General features: G+C 45.7%; 1 protein-coding gene and 1 long non-coding RNA gene across 9 annotated transcripts in view; one reads left to right on the top strand and one right to left on the bottom strand.

The window, feature by feature from the left end:
• Window positions 1–23,834, top strand: part of TRIO (trio Rho guanine nucleotide exchange factor) — a 268,477-nt gene that overhangs the window by 147,003 nt on the left and 97,640 nt on the right. For all 8 annotated transcript variants that reach the window (XM_081872947.1, XM_081872950.1, XM_081872949.1 and 5 more), the window contains exons 17-21: window positions 5,500–5,691; window positions 7,706–7,855; window positions 11,831–11,945; window positions 15,886–16,001; window positions 21,989–22,111. In XM_081872947.1, the coding sequence (XP_081729073.1) occupies window positions 5,500–5,691; window positions 7,706–7,855; window positions 11,831–11,945; window positions 15,886–16,001; window positions 21,989–22,111 (696 nt within the window). The remainder of the gene's footprint in view (window positions 1–5,499; window positions 5,692–7,705; window positions 7,856–11,830; window positions 11,946–15,885; window positions 16,002–21,988; window positions 22,112–23,834) is intronic.
• LOC309348137 lies at window positions 1,188–20,055 on the bottom strand. Its single transcript, XR_014159226.1, has 3 exons — window positions 19,824–20,055; window positions 4,269–4,429; window positions 1,188–1,727 (listed from the first exon to the last, which is right to left on the bottom strand). It is a non-coding gene; the product is annotated as an uncharacterized lncRNA (long non-coding RNA).

The following is a 23,834-nucleotide window of genomic DNA, read 5'->3' as shown; positions in this document are numbered from 1 at the left end:
GCACTTACACTAGAGCAGGCTTCCTCAACCTCCGCCCTCCAGATGTTTTTGGCCTACAACTCCCATGATCCCTAGCTAGCAGGACAGGTGGTCAGGGATGATGGGAATTGTAGTCTCAAAAACACCTGGAGGGCCGAGGTTGAGGAAGCCTGCATTAGAGGAACAACTCAGTTTATAATTTAAATTTGCTGGTTATTAATCATGTGTCAGATTGATAGTGTTTAAATCTCCCAATGACCGTAGATAGCTTCAGAAACAAGGCAGTCCTTGCCTGATTTTTCATGAGTCTGCCGCTAACTATATTTTACACAAGAGGAGAGATGTTAGTCAAACGCCCGTTTGCCTGTTGATGTGTATCAGCCAGCAAAAAAACGACTAAGGTATTTGTCGACATGGCACAACAACCTGTGAAGGTTTCCTAAAGATGCGGAAATAGTATTTTGACTATTGCTTAGTGAAAGTCTTCATGCAGAATGCCCCAGATTCAGTCCAGGTCTCCAAAAGACTCTTTTGTAAAATGCTGGAGATCTGCGGCCAGTCAAGGTGGACACAATATTGAGCCTGATTGCTTGCTAGTCGGACTCTGCTTAAAGCAGCTTTCCCGCCTGTTCATAAATTTGATTTCTGGTTACCTCTTGAGCAGCATTTGTGGCTATCACTGTGCATTTCACTGGCTGGAATTCATTGCTGAAGATTTATTAACCAAGAGATAGTTTATTTGCTATGGGGGCATCATCATTTTCCATTGCTAAATGCCACACACTACCATGAAGGAATAATGTGGAAAGCCCTCATGCCACTGCTAACGTGCATCTTAATTTAATGTGCTTCTTTAGTTTAATACAGCTGCCAGACTGGCGACTGGGAGCAGCTGCCAGGACCATATAACACCGGTCCTGAAAGACCTGCATTGGCTCCCAGTACATTTCCAAGCCCTATTCAAAGTGTTGGTGTTGACCTTTAATGCCCTAAACACTTTCGGCCCCGTAAACCTGAAGGAGTGTCTCCACCACTGTCATTCAGCCCTGAGGTCTAGCTCTGAGGGCCTTTTGAGGGTTCCCTCACTGCGAGAAGTGAGGTTACAGGGAACCAGGCAGAGGGCATTCTCGGTGGTGGCACCCGCCCTGTGGAATGCTCTCCCTTCAGATGTCAAGGAAATAAACAACTATCTGACTTTTAGAAGACACCTGAATGCAGCCCTGTTTTGGATGTTTTACCATTTGTTGTGAGTTGACCAGAATGCCTGGGGCAACCCAGTCAGATCCGTGGCATATTATTATTATTATTATTATTATTATTATTATTATTACCACCACCACCACCACCACCGCTACTACTACTACTACTACATGACCAGCAACAACCAGGGTGTTCAAGTAACTTTTAAATCCTGTTCTAATCTTCACCTTACTTGGGTTAGGTGTCTTGACTAAAATAGAGGCCCAAAGCATTGAAAACGACTGCTGTACGATTAAACTTTTTTTTCTGGTAATACGTAGTGAGACGTGAGTGCTTAAGATTGCTAAAAGTAAAATCCTTTGCTTTTATCCATTGGGAAGCTTTTTATTTTCAGAAATCCTTGGTGCTACAGTAACTGCCTTCTGTTCTACTGTCGTTCTGCGGAGTTTTCCGTTTTCCCTTTCTGTTGTTCACAGTTTGCAGTGTCTGTGTCCTCACTCTTGGCAGCTTTGGTAAATTTTCGGTATAACATTCCTTCCCTTTAGAATCTGCAGTGTAGATATTTGTCCTTTTAGGGGATAAATGTGTAGGAACTATAACCGGGGGCTACTTTGGTAGAATGCGATAGAGCGGGCTATATACTGGTTATACTTAAGAATTCCAGAGCAAAGTTAGATTTCAAACCTGGAAAAACTACTTTCCCTCCAGCACACCCTCTCTGCATCTCCTTTTTATTTATGCATTTGTTTTCTAACGTTCCCCTCTTTTCTTCCATCAGAGCCCAGGGGTTTTTACGTGAGTTTTCTCTAAAAGCAGCAAATGTCTTAAGTCAAAAAAGGGGCCAAGGAATCTGTGTGGCCACAGAGCACTTAATAACAACCTGTAGCAAAACAGTTCGGTACATTTATGCTCTGCTGCAGTTCTTAAACAAATATCTACTCTTCATTGCTGTAAAGAAGTACCTGGTTACTAATGCCGGCCTATCTCACAGGGCTGTGGTAAGGATACTGTGAAAGTATCTGATAACCACTTTGAACACTCAACAGTCATAGGATTGAAGCTTGTTTGAAAAGTGATATTTAAAATTACATAATAGCAGTAATAAGGGATGCGGGTGGAGCTGTGGGTTAAACCACAGAGCCTAGGACTTGCCGATTAGAAGGTCGGCGGTTCGAATCCCTGCGATGGGGTGAGCTCCCGTTGCTCGGTCCCTGCTCCTGCCAACCTAGCAGTTTGAAAGCACGTCAAAGTGCAAGTAGATAGATAGGTACCGCTCCGGTGGGAAGGTAAACGGCGTTTCCGTGCGCTGCTCTGGTTCACCAGAAGCGGCTTAGTCATGCTAGCCACATGACCCAGAAGCTGTACGCCGGCTCCCTCGGCCAATAAAGCGAGATGAGCGCCGCAACTCCAGAGTTGGCCACGACTGGATCTAATAGTCAGGGGTCCCTTTACCTTTAATAGCAGTAATAAAGCATTTTGGCAGTGCAGGTGGAGTACAGTTGTATGGGCTTCCTTCTACACATTCAACGAACCCATCACGTATGATTGGGAGAAGCATCGTAGCTGCAGGACCCCCCCTTCAGTGCATGCACATTATTGGGGTGTTTTCAGTCGGCCCACATCCCTCTCCAAGCAATCAGGAACACACCACCTGGGAAAAATTCCTGGTCTTGCTGAAAGGGGAATGCGTCTGCAAGCATAGGCATGCGATCCTATAGCAGACAGGTGAAAAATGGCCACATGGCAGGGGGAAACCTGCTCCCCCTGCCCCCCCCCACATCACCACCACCTTACTCCACAACCCATGAGCGTTCCAGAAGACCTGATAAAAGTGGGACAAACTTACTCCCAAAGTGTCCCACGTAGAGGGTATAGAGAGGTCCCCTTTTTGCAAATATGCCCACATCGTATACAGTGGTGCCCCGCAAGACGAATGCCTCGCAAGACGGAAACCCCGCTAGACGAAAGGGTTTTCCGTTTTGGAGGTGCTTCGCAAAACGAATTTCCTATGGGCTTGCTTCGCAAGACGAAAATGTCTTGCGAGTTCCTGCGGGTTTTTTTTCCTCCCCCCCCCTTTTTCTAAGCCGCTTATCTGCTTATCCGCTAAGCCGCTTATCAGCTGAGCCGCTAAGCCGCTTATCAGCTGAGCCGCTAAGCCGCTAATAGCGCTAATCCGCTAAGCCGCTAATGGGCTTGCTTCGCAAGACGAAAAAACCGCAAGACGAAGAGACTCGCGGAACGGATTCTTTTCGTCTTGCGAGGCACCACTATAATTCAGGCAAGTTGCTCCAGGTGTGGTGCTCTGGTTATGGCATGTGAAGTTTGTGAGCACATAAAAAGGCAACCAGTTACTCCCAGTCTCCCGACGCTGCTTGAACTGGGATCCAGTATGCAGAGCAACAAGGGCCTGTTGCCTAGTGCACTCTGCTTTCCCTACCTACCCAGTTTAAGGGTGTGTGACCATTTATTACTCTTCATTCGCCTGCCATGTAGTCCCTGTTACAACCTAGACCTGGAATCCTTAACTATAATCAGGTGAGAGTGCTCTGATTTCTGTCTCGTGGGGCTTGCTTTCTCTCGCTGCTGTATTGTTGCAGCTGTGTGTAGACTAGATGTAGATGACACAAAAGGTGTGTGCTGAGAGCATAGCTTTTTGAGGGGGGTGCTGAAATATGAATGCTGTTATCAGCTTCTCAACCATTCCAGCAGTGGCTTTCCTTCCCCGTTAGAAGAAGCTACACAGAACCAATGGAAAGAGAAATACTTGTCTCCGTGTAGTTTCGTCAGTCATAGGTGACCACTCCCTGATTTTCCACCAACATTTCATAGGTTGCCTTGCCATTCCTGGTGGGAAAACACCCCCTCTCGATGTGAAAAAAGCCTACCATCTTGAACCACATTATCAGAGAGCTTCTGGAGCATCTCTTCTGCTTCGCTTGGGGTTTGCTATATGCAAAGAGGAGATTCTGTTCTCCTGCCATGCCTCTGTCTCATGGCTTCTGCTGGTGGTGCTTTGGCTTGGCTAAGGAAGACTGACAGAAAGCCTCAAAACAGGAAACACCTACCAAGAAGAGAGCCCTGTAACTGACCTCGTTTCAGGGATTATGGGATCTGTGGCGTTTTTTGTGTCACAACCTCCTAATTTCTCCTGCAAAGTTACCCTTCAGAAAGTGGCTGCTCTCCCACAGATCCTGAACTATTTCATTCTATCTGAACGCAAGAGACCGTTCTGGTGAAATGTTCCGGATTCCTGTGGGACAATGCTTGGAACTATTCGCAGGTATCATTCCATGTTGGAGAGGGGGGGGGGAGACAACGCTTCATGATGCTATACACATAGCTCAAGGGGACTCACTTGAATTATTATTAGTAAGAAATAACTCAGCCACTATGTACATAGTGCTGTTTAGCGTATCATAAGCAATGGGTGTTGGGGGAACATGAGTTGGTGCCCCAACAAGCTCACAGTTTAAGCTACTACAGCAAGGGAAAAGATGGGGTTGTAGTAAGTTTAACAAGGTGTGCATGGTTCACATTCTTTTGTTGGGGATGAGGTCAGGTGCTGTGGTCTAAACCACTGAGCCTCTTGGGCTTGCCAATTGGAAGATTGGCGGTTCGAATACCTGTGATGGGGTGAGCTCCTGTTGCTGTGTCCCAGCTTCTGCCAACCTAGCAGTTCAAAAGCACGCCAATACAAGTAGATAGGCAAGTACTGCTGTGGCAGGAAGGTAAACGGTGTTTCCGTGCGCTCTAGTTTCCGTCACGGTGTTCTGTTGCACTAGAAGCAGTTTAGTCATGCTGGCCACATGACCCAGGAAGCTGTCTGTGGACAAACGCCGGCTCCCTTGGCCTGAAAGCGAGATGAGCGCCGCAACCCCAGTTGCCTTTGACTGAACTTAACCGTCCAGGGGTCCTTTACCTTTATAGCTTTGAGAAGGATTTCTAAGGCAGAGGTGGCACCTAGAAGTCATTCCTAGGTTCTTAACTGTTCTGGCTCATGGATAATTCTTTAGTAACACTTGTGGACAACACATACAACTGATGCCACATTTTAGAATACACCCACAGGGATAGCCCCAAAAGCCAGCACTTGGATACAGATTGCTACATTGCTGGGTTGGCTTCTTTGACCCAAAGTTGGCCAGAGTTAGGAGGAGGGAGAAAGAGGAAAGACATTTCTCTTGCAGTTGTCAGATTAATGAGCATTTAGCTGGTGTGCAATCGCCATTTAACTGACAAGAGGAGGGCGCGAAACCATTTTGAAAATGTGTGGAATGCTTTTCACGAATTAAGTGGCGTGTTCTGTTTGTATTTGATCAGAAAACGCACCAGAGCGCATTGCAAGTGCAGCAGAAAGCTGAGGCGATGCTGCAGGCGAATCACTACGACATGGACATGATCCGGGACTGCGCGGAGAAAGTGGCCTCTCATTGGCAGCAGCTGATGCTGAAGATGGAAGATCGGCTCAAGCTTGTGAACGCCTCTGTGGCCTTTTACAAAACATCTGAGCAGGTAGAGGACAGTGGCTCGCTGAGCCAACAGTGTGGCTGCTGGTAAATGGTTTCAAGGTCCGGTTTCACGACAGATTGGTTTTAAAGCCCAAATTCACTCAACTGAGGTTAATAAGAGAAACCAATTCCATTTTACAGACTTGGCTCATTTGCTTTTCTCTAAATGTTGCCATCCAGCAGTTGCCATCCAGCAGTCACAATACTTGAAAATGGAAACACGTTCCTAGGTGTAACTTGAAAATGAGCATGATCTCTGTGTGTATATTTTTTGTATAAAACAAAACACACCATTTCCTGAATGAACTGGGTTTCAGGTAGTAGGTGTATAAGTCCTAAAGCCTGCTTTCTAGAAGTTTCTCTACCACTCTCCCTTTAACCTCAGTAGTTTATTGATTCCAGTTTAAATTAATCTAAGGCCAAAACTAGACATTAGTGAAGGCGAGAGGGTCCTGTTGCTGTCCTTAACTTTTTTTTAGAGCTTCTTAACTTTTCTTAGGCTTCTTAACTTTTCAAAGAGCGAGCCTTAAAAGTAATTGCAGCTCAGGAGCAATTAAGCCGTTCCAGTGCTAAAGATGGGCTTGCTCACATTACCAAAGGCTTACTAACAACTGCTTTGTTCACTTGGCTTTAGCAGAATGGACCTGTGGTATTGAAGTAACCTCTGTTTGCAAACCACAGGTGCGGGAAGCTGGGAGTAGTCAAGAGACGTAATGTTGACCCAGTGTTTGCATTGTGTGACTTCTGAGGAAGCTGTCAAATCAGGTTGTAGATGTGAAGTGAATGCCAGTCATTTCAGTCTTCTTCTTCTTCTTTGGCAATCACTCGTAGCTGAGTAAGATTGTCTTCCGTAAACACGGTTTTAACCATGAGTCCGTAAGTGACTGTGGAAGCCAATTCGGGATCCACACGTCCTTCCACAGTGGGGACATAGGTTTCCGGGTGGGAGTTGATCACGGTGAGGGTTTGCCAAGCGTGCCTTCCTCTTAGCACGTTTCTCCCTTTTGTCCCACGCTCAAGCATCTTCAAAGCCCGTTAAAAAATTGTCCAGTAGCACCTTGGAGACCAACTAAGTTTGTTCTGGGTATAAGCTTTCATGTGCATGCACACTTCTTCAGATAACAGACAACTGTTAACGACTGCAGTTAGTCATACAGGAAAAAGCAAGGGATAGTATGCAGATAACCAAAAACATCAACAGGTTTACCATACCCTTTGAGTCAATCACCCATCTCCTACCACCCTTCTGATATAAACCCCACCCCACCCTCCCACTATATATAAGGGTCTGGTGACTTTCAGTGTTTCAGTGTATCTGAAGAAGTGTGCATGCACACGAAAGCTTATACTCAGAACAAACTTAGTTGGTCTCTAAGGTGCCACTGGACATTTTTTAAAAATATATATATATATTTATTTCGGCTGCATCAGACCAGCACGTCTACCTACCTGAATCTAGATTCAAAGCCCATGACACCTTCGGTAAAGGCTGTTACCAACTGGAGCACTCGCAGGCCTGTGTTTCCCAGTTGTCGGTGCTTAGATTACATTTTTTAAGATTTGCCTTGAGAGTCTTTAAACCTCTTTTGTTGACCACCAGCATTACGCTTTCCATTTTTAAGTTCGGAATAGAGTACCGTATTTTTCGCTCTATAAGACGCACCAGACCACAAGACGCACCTAGTTTTTGGAGGAGGAAAACAAGAAAAAAAAATTCTGAATCTCAGAAGCCAGAACAGCAAGAGGGATTGCTGCGTAGTGAAAGCAGCAATCCCTCTTGCTGTTCTGGCTTCTGGGGGATAGCTGCGCAGCCTGCATTCGCTCCATAAGACGCACACACATTTCCCCTTACTTTTTAGGAGGGAAAAAGGTGAGTCTTATAGAGCAAAAAATACGGTAGTTGCTTTGGGAAAAGTTAATCAGGCATCCACACAACATGACCTTTCAGTATTGATAGGTTAGCCCTCACCCTGCAACAGAAACCCTTACTCTGTCTTTTCTTGTCTGTTGGCCAATAGGTATGCAGCGTACTGGAAAGCTTGGAGCAAGAGTACAAGCGAGAAGAAGACTGGTGCGGAGGAGCTGACAAACTGGGCCCCAACTCGGAAACAGACCATGTAACGCCTATGATAAGTAAACACCTTGAACAGAAGGAGGCATTCCTGAAGGTAACAAGGAGAAGTTCGTGTGCCTATGAACACTATATTTCAAGGCTGGGTTTTGCAACCGTGCATATAAAACGGGCAGACAAGATTGCCTAATCCATGGATAGGCAAGCTAAGGCCCGGGGGCTGGATCCGGCCCAATTGCCTTCTAAATCCAGCCTGCCAATGGTCTGGGAATCAGTGTGTTGTTACATGAGTAGAATGTGTCCTTTTATTTAAAATGCATCTCTGGACCAATGGTACGAAATACTATAGGAAACAGCCCTACTAGAAAAATTAACCAATAAACTGAAACTGACACGGGGACAAACAGAAGAAGACGCCTTCACCCCGGTATGGCTCCCCTTTATCACATACACAGCCCAACAAGACAATGGCAATAATCCACCAACAGCATAGAAATCAATATGGCTAACCTGATCCAAAACACCCACCCCCCCCACTCACACACAAAAACAAAGATCACGTCAGCCAATCGCAAACAAACAACCATACCCTAGGCCAACCCCAACCTCTCTCACCACCAAAGAAACTCAAATGAACAGCACGAGCAACGCTGACACCAAACCCTACATACATTAAGCAAAAAAAAAATGCATCTCTGGGTTATTTGTGGGGCATAGGAATTCGTTCATTTCCCCCCCCCCAAAAAAAAATATAGTCTGGCCCCCCACAAGGTCTGCGGGACAGTGGACCAGTCCCCTGCTGAAAAAGTTTGCTGACCCCTGGATCATCCATTACGGAAGGATTGCCTAATTTGTGAAATTCTCTCCCCCTTGAGATAAGCCATGCCCGTTTGTTTTATTTGCTTTTTGACACTGCCCCAAACCCATACCTTTCCACCCAGGCTTTTTGGTAGAGTTGTGCGAGTGCTCCACTGCCTCCTAGTGATGATCCGCTGAGATCTGATTATTATGTCTTTATCTTAATGTGTTTTAGCTGATGTTTTGCCCTTTTTTTATTGTATGGTCTTATCATACACTTAAGTTGTACCTACTATACCCTACCCAACCTTAGTCATCCTTAGAGTAGTCCCATGGGAATCAATGGAGTTCTCTAACTTGGGTCCATCATCCTAAAGGGATGGTGCTATACAGCGTGGAATCCTGTTCATGCTCGTGGAAGGGTTTTTGACCCTGCTTCCTCCTAAAGAAGAAAAGGAGAGATTGTTTTTGTCTCTTTCTTCCTCTCTGTGCAGCCCTCAACACCCCTGAAAACTTGCTATATTTTGTTGGGGGACCCTCCAGAGAAGGCAGCAGGAGGAAGGGAAAAACAGCTAGAAATCACCTCCCCTTCCTCGGCCATTAGCAGCAGGTGTCCATCGAATCAAAAGCCCATCTATCAACTTAAGAGCACCAATTGGATCCTCATACCTAATAGAAAATTCAAAAGTGGGTCCCTGGTGTGGCAAAGTTGAAGCCAGCAGCTGTCAATCCATTTTACTGTTTCTGTAGAGAAAAGGGACAAGGAAAGATGGACTGGAAAGCTAACGGGCGGGCGCAGGATATAGAAGAAGGTTTGCGGCTTCTCAAAATAGCAAATAAAAGCTGTCAAACACAGTGCAGTTAGTTAATTGGAGCAGAAGGCTGAAGAAGCGAAGGAAGCACAAGGACATCAATCTGCTTGATTGCCCATTTAATATTGAAGCAGGCTCGTTTTTTGCCGTTTCTGGCGGCACTAAAAATAAAGCAAAGCTTACGAGATACCTTGCGAAAACAGCAGAGTCTTGCGGCGGTTTTCAAAATTAATAGGTTTAATTGTGGCATAAGCTTTCGTGGACGAAAGTCCGCTTTGCCCATGAATGTTGTTGAATGAATAAGAACTCTCAGGCCAACGTATAAAGGGCTTAACATAGTGACTTGACCGGATCAGGGGCTTCCAGCTGTCACCTCTGCTACCACTTTTCCATTTTTTACTAGTAATCTGTTTTCAGATATCAGAAGCTCATTTTTAGAGAAGAGAGAGAGGCAGGAAAGGCTGCAGTGGTTAAGGGGAGTGTGTGTTCTATAGTGTAAACTGATTGCTACTTTGTCCATTTAGGTGAAGGTGACCAGAAAGTGAACCTCAATTCGTACCATGCATGAAATGCAAAATGCTTCCCTTTATTTCTATCGGCTTTTCAGCCGCTACTAAACATGGTTACTCAGAAGTGAACCTCACTTGAGTTCCTAAATCTACATTTAGGGCTGCAGCCTTTATTATATCAGTGGGCACCTCTGTCTTCTGCCTCCGATATTCAGTTAGTCTCCTTGATTAGTAGCTTCAAGAGAGTTCAACAGAACTGAGTGCTGCTTGGTTTTCTTTTATGTTAGAGCTTGTTTTATTCTTTTGCCTGCTACCCGAAGAACTCCAAATATTCAAAACAAGCGCTCTTGCTCTTTAGAAGCTGGTATAATTAAGAGATTTTTGCACTTATGTCCTTGTCTGCTGGTGCCTGCACAGTGATCGTGCTCCTCGTTTATAATCTGCAGATTATGAGTCCTAGCAAATGTAATAATTGAGGGCAGCTGGTCACATCAAGCAACTATTTCCCCATTAGTATTTAAGTGCAAAACTCAGCATGAAAATGCTGTGAAAGGATTTACTTCTGTTCCTGAATCCTGAGTGTTGGCAGCCTGCTTAAGGAAGAGAGAGCTTAACCGCAGTCTCATGTTTGGATGCTGCACTAAACCAGACCTTGTTTTGGCTGCCACGGCATGCTAAAAGACTCCAATCACTGAGGTCCTTCGATGGGATGCTTCTAGTGGTTCTCTACACCCCTGAGGTTCCTTTGGTCATCACTAGGGACCAAGCCTTTAGTGTGGCAGACCCTGCCCCGTGGAACTCCCTGCCACAGTACAGATTCAACAGGAAGCATCCCTCCCTTCCTTCAGACAACTGTTTGTTGAAGCACCTTACAACATGCATTTTTTCCTTTTCTTTTAACCAATCAGTATTTATTGATGTATTTAATGACGCCTTAATGACCATTTGGCTCATTTTTATTTATACATGTCTTGCGATATATATATTTTTATGAAAGCACAGATTATAAGTCTGCAAATAAATAAATAAATAAATAAATAAATAAATAAATAATGGACGGCCGGACGGACTGGGGTAGTGTAATCTCCGCCTCAGGAACCAGTGTGCTCAGACTAAGCTATGTTTATTGGCTCAGCATTATGTCTGAACGTGGCCCATGTAAAAATATGACCAGTGACTGTCCTATAAACTTAACTAAACTGCTTTCCCCCCTCTCTAAACCACTGTGATGATGTTTTCCTTGATCAAAAAATAGCTTGACAGTTGATGCCCTGCAGCCACACTCTGGAAAAAGGCCTAGCATGTGTTACTAGGAGAACTGAGGTTGGGGAACAAGGATCCCACTTGCCAGCCATGGAACATCCATGGAAGAACAAGGCACAGAGGAATTGAGCCTTCCTACTTGCTCATAGAAGGGACGCAGGTGGCGCTGTGGGTTAAACCACAGAGCCTAGGACTTGCCGATCAGAAGGTTGGCGGTTCGAATCCCCGCGACGGGGTGAGCTCCCATTGCTCGGTCCTTTCTCCTGCCAATCTAGCAGTTTGAAAGCCCGAAGTGCAAGTAGATAAATAGGTACCGCTCCGGCGGGAAGGTAAACGGTGTTTCTGTGCGCTGCTCTGGTTCGCCAGAAGCAGCTTAATCATGCTGGCCACATGACCTGGAAGCTGTACGCCGGCTCCCTCAGCCAATAAAACGAGATGTGCACCGCAACCCCAGAGTTGGCCACGACTGGACCTAATGGTCAGGGGTCCCTTTACCTTACTTGCTCATAGAGAAGCATCTGTGTTGTGCAGCCCACGAGGAATGGACCAAATTTGCTTTGTTTGTTCAAGCCATTGCACGTGGGCTGTAGCGGAATTTAAATTTCCACTTGTAGTGCCTAAAACGACAAGCTCAGTTAGCATCACCTTGCGTTTGCCTGCCCTGATGTGTCTGTCTGTGGTCTCTTCCAGGCTTGCACGCTGGCTCGGCGAAATGCTGATGTCTTCCTGAAATACCTGCACAGGAATAGTGTCAACATGCCAGGGATGGTGACTCACATCAAGGCCCCTGAACAGCAGGTGAAAAGTAAGCATGCACGATGGGCTGGCTACCTGTCGATCATAATAGAGTTCAACCATTCCGTTGGTTAAGGCGGTGATACAGTTCTGGTTTATGCGGGTGGTACCCGCGAAGCACACACAGAACAAGGGTGCAAATCAGCTGTGCATCAGCTGCCCCTGTTAGCATCTCAAGCCATGCTAAGAGCAATAAAGAACTCCTAGCTGTGGTTGTCACCGGGTAAAAAATATGGTAGTTTTTTTAGGGGGAAGCACAACAGTGGAAGTTTGGGAATTTTTTGCAGCTTGAGATAATGTATTAATAACAAATGACAACGGTGCCAAACATTTAAGCATGTTTCCTCTGTTTGTGTAAATTACACACTTACCTGTGCCTGCGTGTGAAACAGTTTCTCTCCCCCCCCCCTTTTTGAATAAATTTTATCAGGTTTTATAAAGAGAGAAAGAAAGATGATAATGAAATATCTTTTTTTGTCCAGGCTAAAACTTTAATTTAGATCAGTGGTTCCCAAATTTTTTTTGGCCATGCATCTCTAAAATCCTAATGCCCCCCCCCCATGACATATACCATATCTTTCGCTCCATAAGACACAGTTTTTTCCTCCTAAAAAGTAAGGGGAAATGTGAGTGCGTCTTATGGAGCGAATGGCGCTGCGCAGAGAGGGAGAACTGCGCAGCGCCTCTTCAGCGATACGCCTGTCCTGCGAAGCCAGAGGAGGAACAAAAGGGGCTCCTTCTGTTCCTCATCCCTCTTGGCTGAAGGGGCGCTGCGCAGCTCTCGCTCTCTGCGCGGCGCCCCTTCAGCGAAGCGCCTCTCCTGGCTTTTGCCTTAGCCACACGCAGCCTCTTCAGGCAGGGGGAGCCTTCATCCTGCTGCCCTGAAGAGGCTTGGCGCAGCTATCCCAGAAGTCAGAACAGCCAGAGGCTATCCCAGAAGCCAGATCCCTCTTGCTGTTCTGGCTTCTGGGATTCGGAATATTTTTTTTCTTGTTTTCCTCCTCCCAAAACTAGGTGCGCCTTATGGTCTGGTGCGTCCTATAGAGCGAAAAATATGGTAATTCTTATTATTCAAAAAGTGAATGCCTATTCACGTGGACGAAGCCTAAAAGGCCATTCACTGTTAATAACTCATTCTCAAATTGTCCCCCTTAAAAATCAAATTGCCCCCCTGTGGGGCATGTGCCCCACGTTGGGAACCACGGATCTAGATAAAATGAAAACATCAATTGGGCAGGGGGGGGGAGAGAAAAATAAGAGGAAAAATGGAGAGAACAAGAAAGGAATAGATAGAGAGAGATAGCATTAAGAGAGAGAGGGGGGCTAAAAAACTAAGAAACTTCCAATTAATTGTCTGTCAGCTATATATAAAAATACACAGATTTTCTAAATATTTCGTGCAAATAAAATATTCCACAAACCCGGCAGCACATTTATTTATTGCAAACTGCTAAATAAAACAAAATAACAGCTGTAACAGACATTAACACAGAGAAAATGATCAAGACCTATCCTTAAAATAAGCAGAAATCAGAATGCACAAAAATAATGAAATCAGTGTCCTATGTAGTGCTTATAAAGCCTTCTATGAAGTTAGTTGGTGGCTGCATTTTAAAGCCCTGCACAGCTTGGCTGACGTGGGTCCCCAATAAAACATCTGTTCCTACAGCAGCCTGACATACACTCCAGTTGTTTTCAAAGTCCCTCCTCTGAGTGGCCACACCATTGGAGGTGAGGCAGGTGATGACTGGGGAGAGAGCTTTTTCAATTGTGGTGTCCCATTACTAGAACTCTCTCCCTAGGTGAGCTTGCCTGGCACCTGTGTTAGTAACTTTTTAAGTGCATGGTGAAGAATTTTTATTGCCCTCTCCCCGGCCAGATTTTTAACACCTGGTTTGTTTGGTTTTTTAAGTGATTGGTGGCTCTTTTTTTAATGCTTTTTCTGCACTCTGTTTTATTGACTGTTCCTTTCAATAAAAAAAGATGGTTGTAAATTGAAGGGTGTTACAGAAATACCTTAAATGAATAAATAGACGGATTAATGTGTTTGAAAACAGCAAGCTGAGGACCAGTTATGAGTATGGTGAACACTTTGGAGTGCGAAAATAAATTGCAGATCTCAGTGAGGAGCTGAAATGGCAACACTTTGCTTCATTTATTTTATTTTATGTGTATATACATAGCTTTGTATTTTTTTCATGCTGTTCTGCTGATCTGCCATGATTTCTGGGACACTCAGTGGCCGCCTTTGGATGATTGTATCTCCATTTAATAAGCCAAGATACAAATGGATCTAGTATCTGTGCACTTCTCCCTTTGTACAAGCAAATGAACACGCCAAGAAGTCTTCGGTTAACACTAGTTTCTCATTAGGTCTGAACTGGGATGCTACGGCCAGGGGTTTCAGAACAAGCCAGGATATGAATCCAACTCTAAACTATGATTTCATATCCTGGATTGTTCTGAAACTGTCGGCCTTACGTTCCTAGTTTGGATGCAGTGGAACACATCGGTTAACGATAGGAAGATTTGCTGACTTGTTTGTTCACTTACACAAGGGGAGGTGGATGTGTGCAAGGGTACTAAGCTTGTTCATATCACAGCTTATTAAGCCAAAACCCGGAAGTACCGGAATGGGTTACATCCAGGTTTCGGCGGTCGCACATGCACAGAAGCGATAAATCGCACTTTGTGCATGCACAGAAGCACCGAATCGCAACCAGCGTATGCACAGACACAGGTTGCAAACGTGCATCCCGCACAGATCACGTTCGCAACCCGAGCATCCACTGTATATGATAATCCAAACACAGTTAGATACCTTGATATCCCAAAAATTCAAGCAGGCAGCACTGGGTGTAGAAGTTATTGCTTGTGAGAGTTGCTTCATGCATTGACCGCTTGCCATAACAACATAAAGGCCATATTTAAATGTAAGGCACAGATACACCAGACACTTTAAGGATGTGGGTGGTGCTGTGGTCTAAACCACCAAGCCTCTTGGGAGTGAGATCCCATTGCTCTGTCCCAGCTCCTGCCAACCTAACAGTTCAAAAGCACACCAACGCGAGTAGATAAATAGGTACCACTATGGTGGGAAGGTGAACGGTGTTTCTGTGCACTCTGGAATTTGCCACGGTGTCCCATTGCGCTAAAAGTGGTTTAGTCATGCTGGCCACATGACCCGGAAAGCTGTCTGCAGACAAATGCCAGCTCCCTCGGCCTGAAAGCGGAGATGAGCGCCACACCCCAAAGTTGAATTCGACTGGACTCAACCGTCCAGGGATCCTTTACCTTTACCCTTTACACCAGACACAAGAGATTCAACCTTCCTACAGACAAAGAATCCCTAATTTGTATTGCAAGAGCAACATGTGAGATTTAATGAAACTTGTTTTTCAGTCTGTTCTCTTGCCACTGCTGCTTGTTTTCAACTATTGCTGCTGTATGCCTGACTTCCTTATGTTCATTTGATTTACCGTATTTTTCGCTCTATAGGACGCACTTTTTCCCTTACAAAAATTAAGGGGAAATGTTGTGTGCGTCCTATGGAGCGAATGCAGGCTCCTTGGCTTCAGCGATAGCAACGCGAAGCCTCCAAAGCGCAGAGGGAGCGCTCCCTCCGCGCTCCGGAGGCTTCACGTTGCTTTCGCTGAAGCCAGGAGATCAAGACTCTCCTGGCTTCAGCAGAGAGGGAGAGCTGTGCAGCGCCCCTTCAGCCAAGCGGGAGGAGAAATGGAAGGGCTCTGTTTCTCCTGCCGCTTTGCTGAAGGGGCGCTGAGCAGAGAGGGGGAGAATTTTTTTTTTCTTGTTCTCCCCCTCTAAAACAAGGTGCGTCCTATGGTCCGGAAAATACGGTATCTCAACGGCTTGCCAGATATATCAGTTCCATAGGCCTTTGCTTTTTTGCTCAGCGCACCGATTGATTTGGCCTCTTTATGATCCGGCAGATATCCTGAATGAGCTCTTCCAGAGGGAAAACCGTGTCCTACACTACTGGACAATGAGGAAAAGACGCCTTGACCAGTGTCAGCAGTATGTGGTCTTCGAAAGGAGCGCGAAACAGGTCAGGGCCTGTATTTTAAGCAGCCTTTTCTTCCTGACGCTGTTGGATTGGAATGCCCATGTTTGCTTGCAGCCCTTCTCCCAACAGGCAGCCGAGAAGCGAGCTGCACCACGTCTCCCTGATTTGTATAGCCTGTGCTAAAAAAATGCCCTCTTGTCCCTTTTCTCCGTTGCGGCAATGCTGAATTTGCTTGTGAGTGTGTCGACACTCTAACCTCTAGTCCTTTTGCGCCACAAGGAGTTTCAATCAGCACTATGCTGCTTGCAAGGAGGCCATAGTGTGCGAAGTGCTAATAAATCCCTAAGTATAAATGACTTGGGACGCGGGTGGCGCTGTGGGTTAAACCACAGAGCCTAGGGCTTGCCACTCGGAAGGTCGGTGGTTCAAATCCCCATGACGGGGTGAGCTCCCGTTGCTCGGTCCCTGCTCCTGCAACCTAGCAGTTCAAAAGCACCTCAAAGTGCAAGGAGATAAATAGGTACTGCTCTGGTGGGAAGATAAACGGCGTTTCCGTGCGCTGCTCTGGTTCTCCAGAAGCAACTTAGTCATGCTGGCCACATGACCCAGAAGCTGCACGCCGGCTCCCTCAGCCAATAAAGCAAGATGAGCGCCGCAACCCCAGTCGGCCACGACTGGACCTAATGGTCAGGGGTCCCTTTACCTTTACCTTTATAAATGACTTGCTTTTAAACTACAGTAGGTTGTATGCTGGTGGCCCACTAGCAGAAAGTTGGAAGCACATAACTGGGATCTAAAGGGCCAGGCGCAATCTTCTGCTTTGCAGCCTCAGAGGTTTTCAGGTCCTGCATTCCCTACTCATCTCCCAAAAAGCCGCTCGTGAGGGACCCGCTAGCATCTTTTGCAGCACCAGGGAATGTAGACTGCCAGCGACTCTCAAGCTGGAGTTGGCTGTTGTTCTCCTTAATTGGCTGCGTTTACTACAGCTGCTGAGGCATGGCTGGAAAGATCCAACGGGCTGGTTCTGGAGATAGCACAGGTAGGGAAGGAGACGCAGGGACCAAGCAGCCTCTTAACACCAACCTTCCTTGACCCAGCTGCAAGATTTTATGAGCCATATACAACAACAACAACAACAACAATTTATTATTTAAAACTCATCTGGGTGAGTTTCCCCAGCCACTCTGGGCGGCTTCCAATCAAGTGTTAAAAACAATACAGCATTAAATATTAAAAACTTCCCGAAACAGGGCTGCCTTCAGATGTCTTTTAAAGAGAAGATAGCTGCTTATTTCCTTGAATCTGCTCGGAGGGCGTTCCACAGGGCGGGCGCCAGTACCGAGAAGGCCCTCTGTCTGGTTCCCTGTAACCTCACTTCTCGCAATGAGGGAACTGCCAGAAGGCCCTCGGCGCTGGATCTCAGTGTCCAGGCTGAACCATGGGGGTGGAGACGCTCCTTCAGGTATACAAGTATACAACAGAGAAAGGAAAAAGCGAAGGGCAAAGAAAGAGCGAGTATGTACCGGTGCCATAGAAAAGATGGTCCACTCGTTTGGGTAGTTCTATGGGAATGGAATTTTGTATGTTGGAATTCACCAGCTAGAGTGTTTCTCAGAGTTCAGGTTCCTAGTAACTTTATTTATCACAATCCAGCTTTTACCAAGTTTTCTAGGTGGCCTGTTAGCTGGGAGTATCCATTTGTGGGGGGGGGGGGGCTAGGGGTGGTAGAGACACAAAGATGGAATGAAAAAGTGTACAACAGCCCAGATTGTCTTTTATATATTTTAATATTATACAGTGCAGTCATGGCAAAGAAAAAGAATGTAGCATTAAGATTATGGTGTCATTTTACATGGTCTTAAAACATTGGCAGTCCGTATAGATTCTCCATGGACAGGTTTGGGAGGCTGGTGGGAGAGCTTTCCTTTCTTTTCCCCTTACATATGAAAAAAAAGGTTTCATCAAATATATTTTCCTTTATAACCCCATTTGCAACTCTTCTAAGCCCAGTTAGTTTCTTTTCTTCTTTTCTTTCTAGACATCTTTATTGAAAGTTCAAAAAAGTACATAATTATATTATATGTGTGCTAAACTTGGTGAGACGTAAATAAAAGAGGGAAAAAGAAACAGCACCCATGTATAAGGGAAAATAAAGGAGGGAGGGGGGACAACCCAAAACTGTATACTTTGCAGTATACTCTGCAGCTAGTGGCACATTTTAACAGTGGCTTAATTGGGTTGTATCCAGCACTGCACAATTCCATCCATGCAACAGAACGTTCCCCTTCTCTCCCCTGCAGCTTCCCACACACCCTCCAAATCTGACCCAGAGTTTTTTGGGGAACCCTTTAGAGCAGATTTTGGGAGCATGCGAGGAGAGGAGGGAAAGAGGAAATCCCGTTGCAAGCAACTCAATGAGTCGTCCTTCCCCCTCTCCAAAAGAACTCTAAAATTGTCTTTTTGTTGGGGTGCTAGGAGTAAAGATGTAAAGATGGCCAGCGCCAGCACAACGGTAAAAGAGGTTTGAAAAGCATTTCTCTCAAATTTGGTTGAAATGGATTCAGACGTGATTTAAATGTAATGTAACATACTGTATTTTTCGCTCTATAAGACTCATTTTTTCCCTCCTAAAAAGTAAGGGGAAATGTGTGTGCATCTTATGGGGCGAATGCAGGCTGTACAGCTATCCCAGAAGCCAGAACAGCAAGAGGGATTGCTGCGCAGCGATCCCTCTTGCTGTTCTGGCTTCTGGGATTCAGAATATTTTTTTTCTTGTTTTCCTCCTCCAAAAACTAGGTGCGTCTTATAGAGTGAAAAATACGGTATTTCTAAAATGAATGGATTTAATACAGCTGTAGGAACTGATTCCAATACTATAGAAAACAAGCTTTCAATTAAATATAATAAGACCAAAATAACTGAATGCACAGAAAAGTGGTGGGAGGTCAAGCTTTTTCTGGGCAATATCAGCAGGGATTGGTGGGGCAGATTTCAGTAAGTTTTGTTTCAAATGAGGTACGGATCTCTGCAGATTTTCTCATTTTTCTGATCTCATGGAAAATAAGCTATTCTGTATTGAACTGCTGGTCCAAAAGCTGCTGTTCTATTCTCAGCAAAGTCCCGCTGTTTCGTTTTTGTAAAATTATGTGTTTGAACATTGATGCTCTCAACAACCAAGCTTCTTTGATGGTTGTATTCAGCTCACTTTAGCTGGTAGATATTCTAGTGTATAATTTTTGGTAGCTGGTATGGAGCTTGAATTGCAGTGTAAAAAGTCCCTAACATCTCTTTATATAATTCTCCAGAACATTGTATTCTGCCTGTCGCATCTCAAGTATTTCTGACCTAGAACTAGCTGTGCATTGTGCATTTTTAAAGTGCTGATGTAGTTTCATCCTTGAAAAATGTTAAAACAGAGCAATCATAACCCTTTTTTACTCAGAAGTAAGTCCCACTCAGTTTGATGGGAACTACTTCTCAGGAACACTGGTGGTGCTGTGATCTAAACCACTGAGCCTCTTGGGCTTGCCGATCGGAAGGTCTATACGGGACACGCTCCTTGATTTTCCACCAACATTTCAGAGGTTGCCTTGCCTTCCTGGTGGGAAAACACCCCCTCTCCCCAGTGCGGTACCCCCTCTTGATGTGAAAAAAGCCTACCATCTTGCAAAATATTATCAGAGAGCTTCTGGAGCATCTCTTCTGCTTCCCTTGGGGTTTGCTATATGCAAAGAGGAGATTCTGTTCTCCTGCCATGCCTCTGTCTCATTGCTTCTGCTGGTGGTGCTTTGGCTAGGTTAAGGAAGACTGACAGAAAGCCTGAAAACAGGAAACACCCACCAAGAAGAGAGCCCTGTAACTAACCTCGTTTCAGGGATTATGGGATCTGTGGCGTTTTTTGCGTCGCGACCTCCTAATTTCTCCTGCAAAGTTACCCTTCAGAAAGTGGCCGCTCTCCCACAGATCCTGAACTATTTCATTCTATCTGAACGCAAGAGACCATTCCAGTGAAATGTTCCGGATTCCTGTGGGACAATGCTTGGAACTATTCGCAGGTAGCATTCCATGTTGGGCGGGGGGAGACAACAATGCTTCACAATGCTATACACATAGCTCAAGGGAGTCATATGAATTATTATTACAGTGGTGCCTCTGGTTACGTACTTAATTCGTTCTGGAGGTCCGTTCTTAACCTGAAACTGTTCTTAACCTGAAGCACCACTTTAGCTAATGGGGCCTCCCACTGCTGCCACGCCACTGGAGCACAATTTCTGTTCTCATCCTGAAGCAAAGTTCTTAACCCGAGGTACTATTTCTGGGTTAGCGGAGCCTGTAACCTGAAGCGTCTGTAACCCGAGGTACCACTATAGTAAGAAATAACTCAGCCACTAGGTACACAGTGCTGTTTAGAGTAACATAAGCAATGGGGGTTGGGGGGAACATGGGTTGGTGCCCCAACAAACTCACAATTTAAACTACTACAGCAAAGGGAAAGGTGGGGATGTAGCAAGTTTAACAAGGCGTGCTTGGTTCACATTCTTTAGTTGGGGATGAGGTCAAGTGCTGTGGTCTAAACCACCGAGCCTCTTGGGCTTGCCGATCGGAAGGTCAGTGGTTCGTATCCCCATGACAGGGTGAGCTCCCGTTGCTCTGTCCCAGCTTCTGCCAATCTAGCAGTTTGAAAGCATACCAGTGCAAGTAGATTAATAGGCACCACTGTGGTGGGAAGGTAAATGGTGTTTCCATGCGCTCTGGCTTCCGTCACTGTGTCTCGTTTCACTAGAGGCAGTTTAGTCCTGCTGGCCACATGACCCAGAAAGCTGTCTGTGGAGAAACACCGGCTCCCTCAGCTTGAAAGAAAGATGAGCACCACACCCCATAATCACCTTTGACTGGACTGAACCATCCACCCTTTACCTTTTACCTTACTTCCCAGAAAGACTGGTGTCCAGTTGTTGCCCTTGCAGTTACAAAGGGCTTTTAATAGAATTGCAGAGTTGGAAGGGACCGTGATGGTCCCCCATGCAGTGCTGGAAACTTCTGCCCAATGTGCACCTCAAACCCTTGATCCTGAGATTAAAGAGTCTCATTCCGTACCGACTGTTCTGTCCCAGATACGATCTTCACAATATTTGAGCAGTAGTATATTTGAATGGAGAAGAAGGAAATCTCTGTATTGTAGAAACCAATGGCTACATCTCCCCACCACTTAACTCCAGGCCTTGATGTTCCAAGGATCGTTCACAGGTTCTAATCTGTTTCTCTCTTTGCAATTTGTGGTTTGTGCCATCAAAGCCTGCCAAAAACCTTTGAGCAACAAGTATCTCTATTCAAAGCACATTCACTTTGATTTTGATCCAATGGATGCTTCCACTATTGGAAGGAGGAGGGCAATTTTTGCCAATCTCCCCTCTCCCTCCCATCCTGCAGCCTCCAGTTTTCCCCTGGAATTGGAGACCCGCTGCAATAGGGTGACATGTGGCAGGATGCTGTTACAGGAGGAAGGACAAATTGGCAAAAAAGAAAAAGAAAACCATTTAAAGCTCTTCCATGAACAGAAGGGTGTCAATTGAGTGCATTTATTTATACTTGGTGCAATTGTACCCCGCTGTTCAGCCAAAACAGACTCCCAGAGTGGCTAAAACGAAAATAGACCCTAGAATCTAAAAGACACGGCACGTAAGGAAAAAGGGACGGGGAGGGAAAAGGTGTAAAAAGCGATTGCTGGCTCCACTTCTTGAAAGTTATATACAGTAATAGTTCTTAATGTGACCAGCTGAAAACAATTCAGGGGTAGGAACTGCCTAATGGAGCTGATTTTTCAGGAGAGGTGACGCGACGAGCTCTGCTTGTCATCTCTCCCACTGAGGCAGCCTGCTTGGATAATGTTAGGAGATGCCTGGGCGATGTTAGGACAAGCCCAGGAACAGGTGACCTGAGTTTCGAATGGGATTCTACACCTAGGAAATAAGTTGCCTTTGCTGAAAGGTAGTCTAACTCTTCTTCTTTGTGATCTTTTTCTCCCTTAGGCTCTTGAATGGATCCATGACAATGGAGAATTTTATTTATCTACGCACACTTCCACCGGCTCCAGTATCCAGCATACTCAAGAGCTGCTAAAGGAGCATGAAGAATTTCAGATTACGGCCAAGGTAAATTGCGACGGCGGTTAAGGTCCCCTGCCATTTTCTTGCTGTGTCTTGTGCCTGTTTTTACCTCTTTGGGAGAAGTGGAGCCGCATCGTCGATTGAAAGGGGTGTAGGGCAGGCAGGTATGTTCCCTCTTCCCAACCACATGTAGTCTCTGCACCTGGATTGGGGGGGGCCCTTTTCTATCAAAGGCCACTTTCCCTTAGCATGCAGATGAAGGATGGAGCCAGAGACAAAAGTGACTGAGCAAGCTTGCAGAGAGCTTTCTCCTTCATCCTCCTTACATCGCCTCATCTTTTGGGGATTTCTCCACCATGATTTCCCCCTTCTTTTCTCCAGCCAGGCTCTGAAATTGAATTGAAGGGTGCATGTGACCCTTAGCTCAGCGGTTGCCTACCCCTCCTCTACACACTAATAATAATAATAATAATAATAATAATAATAATAATAATAATAAATAATACAGTCATACCTCGGGTTACAGACGCTTCAGGTTGCGTTTTTTCTGGTTATGGACCACCAAAACCCGGAAGTACCGGAACGGGTTACTTCTGGGTTTCAGCGGTTGCACATGCACAGAAGTGCTAAATTGCTCTTTGCGCATGTGCAGAAGAGCCCAATTGAAACCCGTGCATGCGCAGACGCGACACTGCGGGTTGCGAATGTGCATCCCACACGGATCACGTTCACAACCCGAGCGTCCACTGTAATAATAATAATTTATTATTTATACCCCGCCCATCTGGCTGTGTTTCCCCAGCCACTCTGGGCAGCTCCCAACTGAATATTAAAACCATGATAAAACATCAAGCATTAAAAACCTCCCGAAACAGGGCTGCCTTCAGATGTCTTCTAAAAGTCAGATAGTTGTTTATTTCCTTGACATCTAACAGGAGGGTGTTCCACAGGACGGGCGCCACTTCCGGGAATGTGTGGTTCCCTGTAGCTTCACTTCTTGCAGAGAGGGAACTGCCAGAAGGCCCTTGGAACTGGACCTCAGTGTCCGGGCTGAATGATGGAAGTGGAGACGCTCCTTCAGGTTCCAATGAGTTCTTTGAAATGATTGTGTGTTTTGGGGTGCTGCTGCTCTAGTTTGCATTATGCGTCTTGCCCACTTGTGCCAAAGTTTCTTGTTAAAGGGGAAAAGAAGACGGCAGCAACACCAGTCGCTCTTTTTGCTTTGTAACAGGGTCCTCTGTGTTCTGAAAGCATAAAGGGTTGGCTAGCTAAGCATGTAGGGATGTGGGTGGCGCTGTGGTCTAAACCACTGAGCCTCTTGGGCTTGTCGATCATAAGCTCGGCGGTTCGAATCCCTGCGACGGAGTGAGCTCCCGTTGCTCTGTCCCAGGTCCTGCCAACCTAGCAGTTTGAAAGCATGCCAGTGCAAGTAGATAAATAGGTACTGCTCTGGCAGGAAGGTAAACGGCGTTTCCGTGCGCTGTCTGCGGACAAACACTGGCTCCTTCGACCTGAAAGCGAGATGAGCGCCGCAACCCCAGAGTCGTCCGTGACTGGACGTAACTGTCAGGGATCCTTTACCTTTACCTTTACCTACGCATGTAATGAACAACTCAGCACTTGACCACTAAACCGCATTCTGCTTATATAGGAGCAAGCAAAGATTTTGTGTGCTTTGTAGTTGCAGGTATTTTGTACCTACAGAGTCAATTCCACAATGGATACGCATATTTGAGCTATGTTGTGAAAAGAACGCAAGAATACATTT

This window comes from Podarcis erhardii, assembly GCF_964252035.2.
Source record: "Podarcis erhardii genome assembly, chromosome: 8".
Classification (NCBI taxonomy): Eukaryota; Metazoa; Chordata; class Lepidosauria; order Squamata; family Lacertidae; genus Podarcis; species Podarcis erhardii.
Note: the sequence above shows the minus strand (reverse complement) of the source record. Positions and strands in the feature narration are given on the sequence as shown.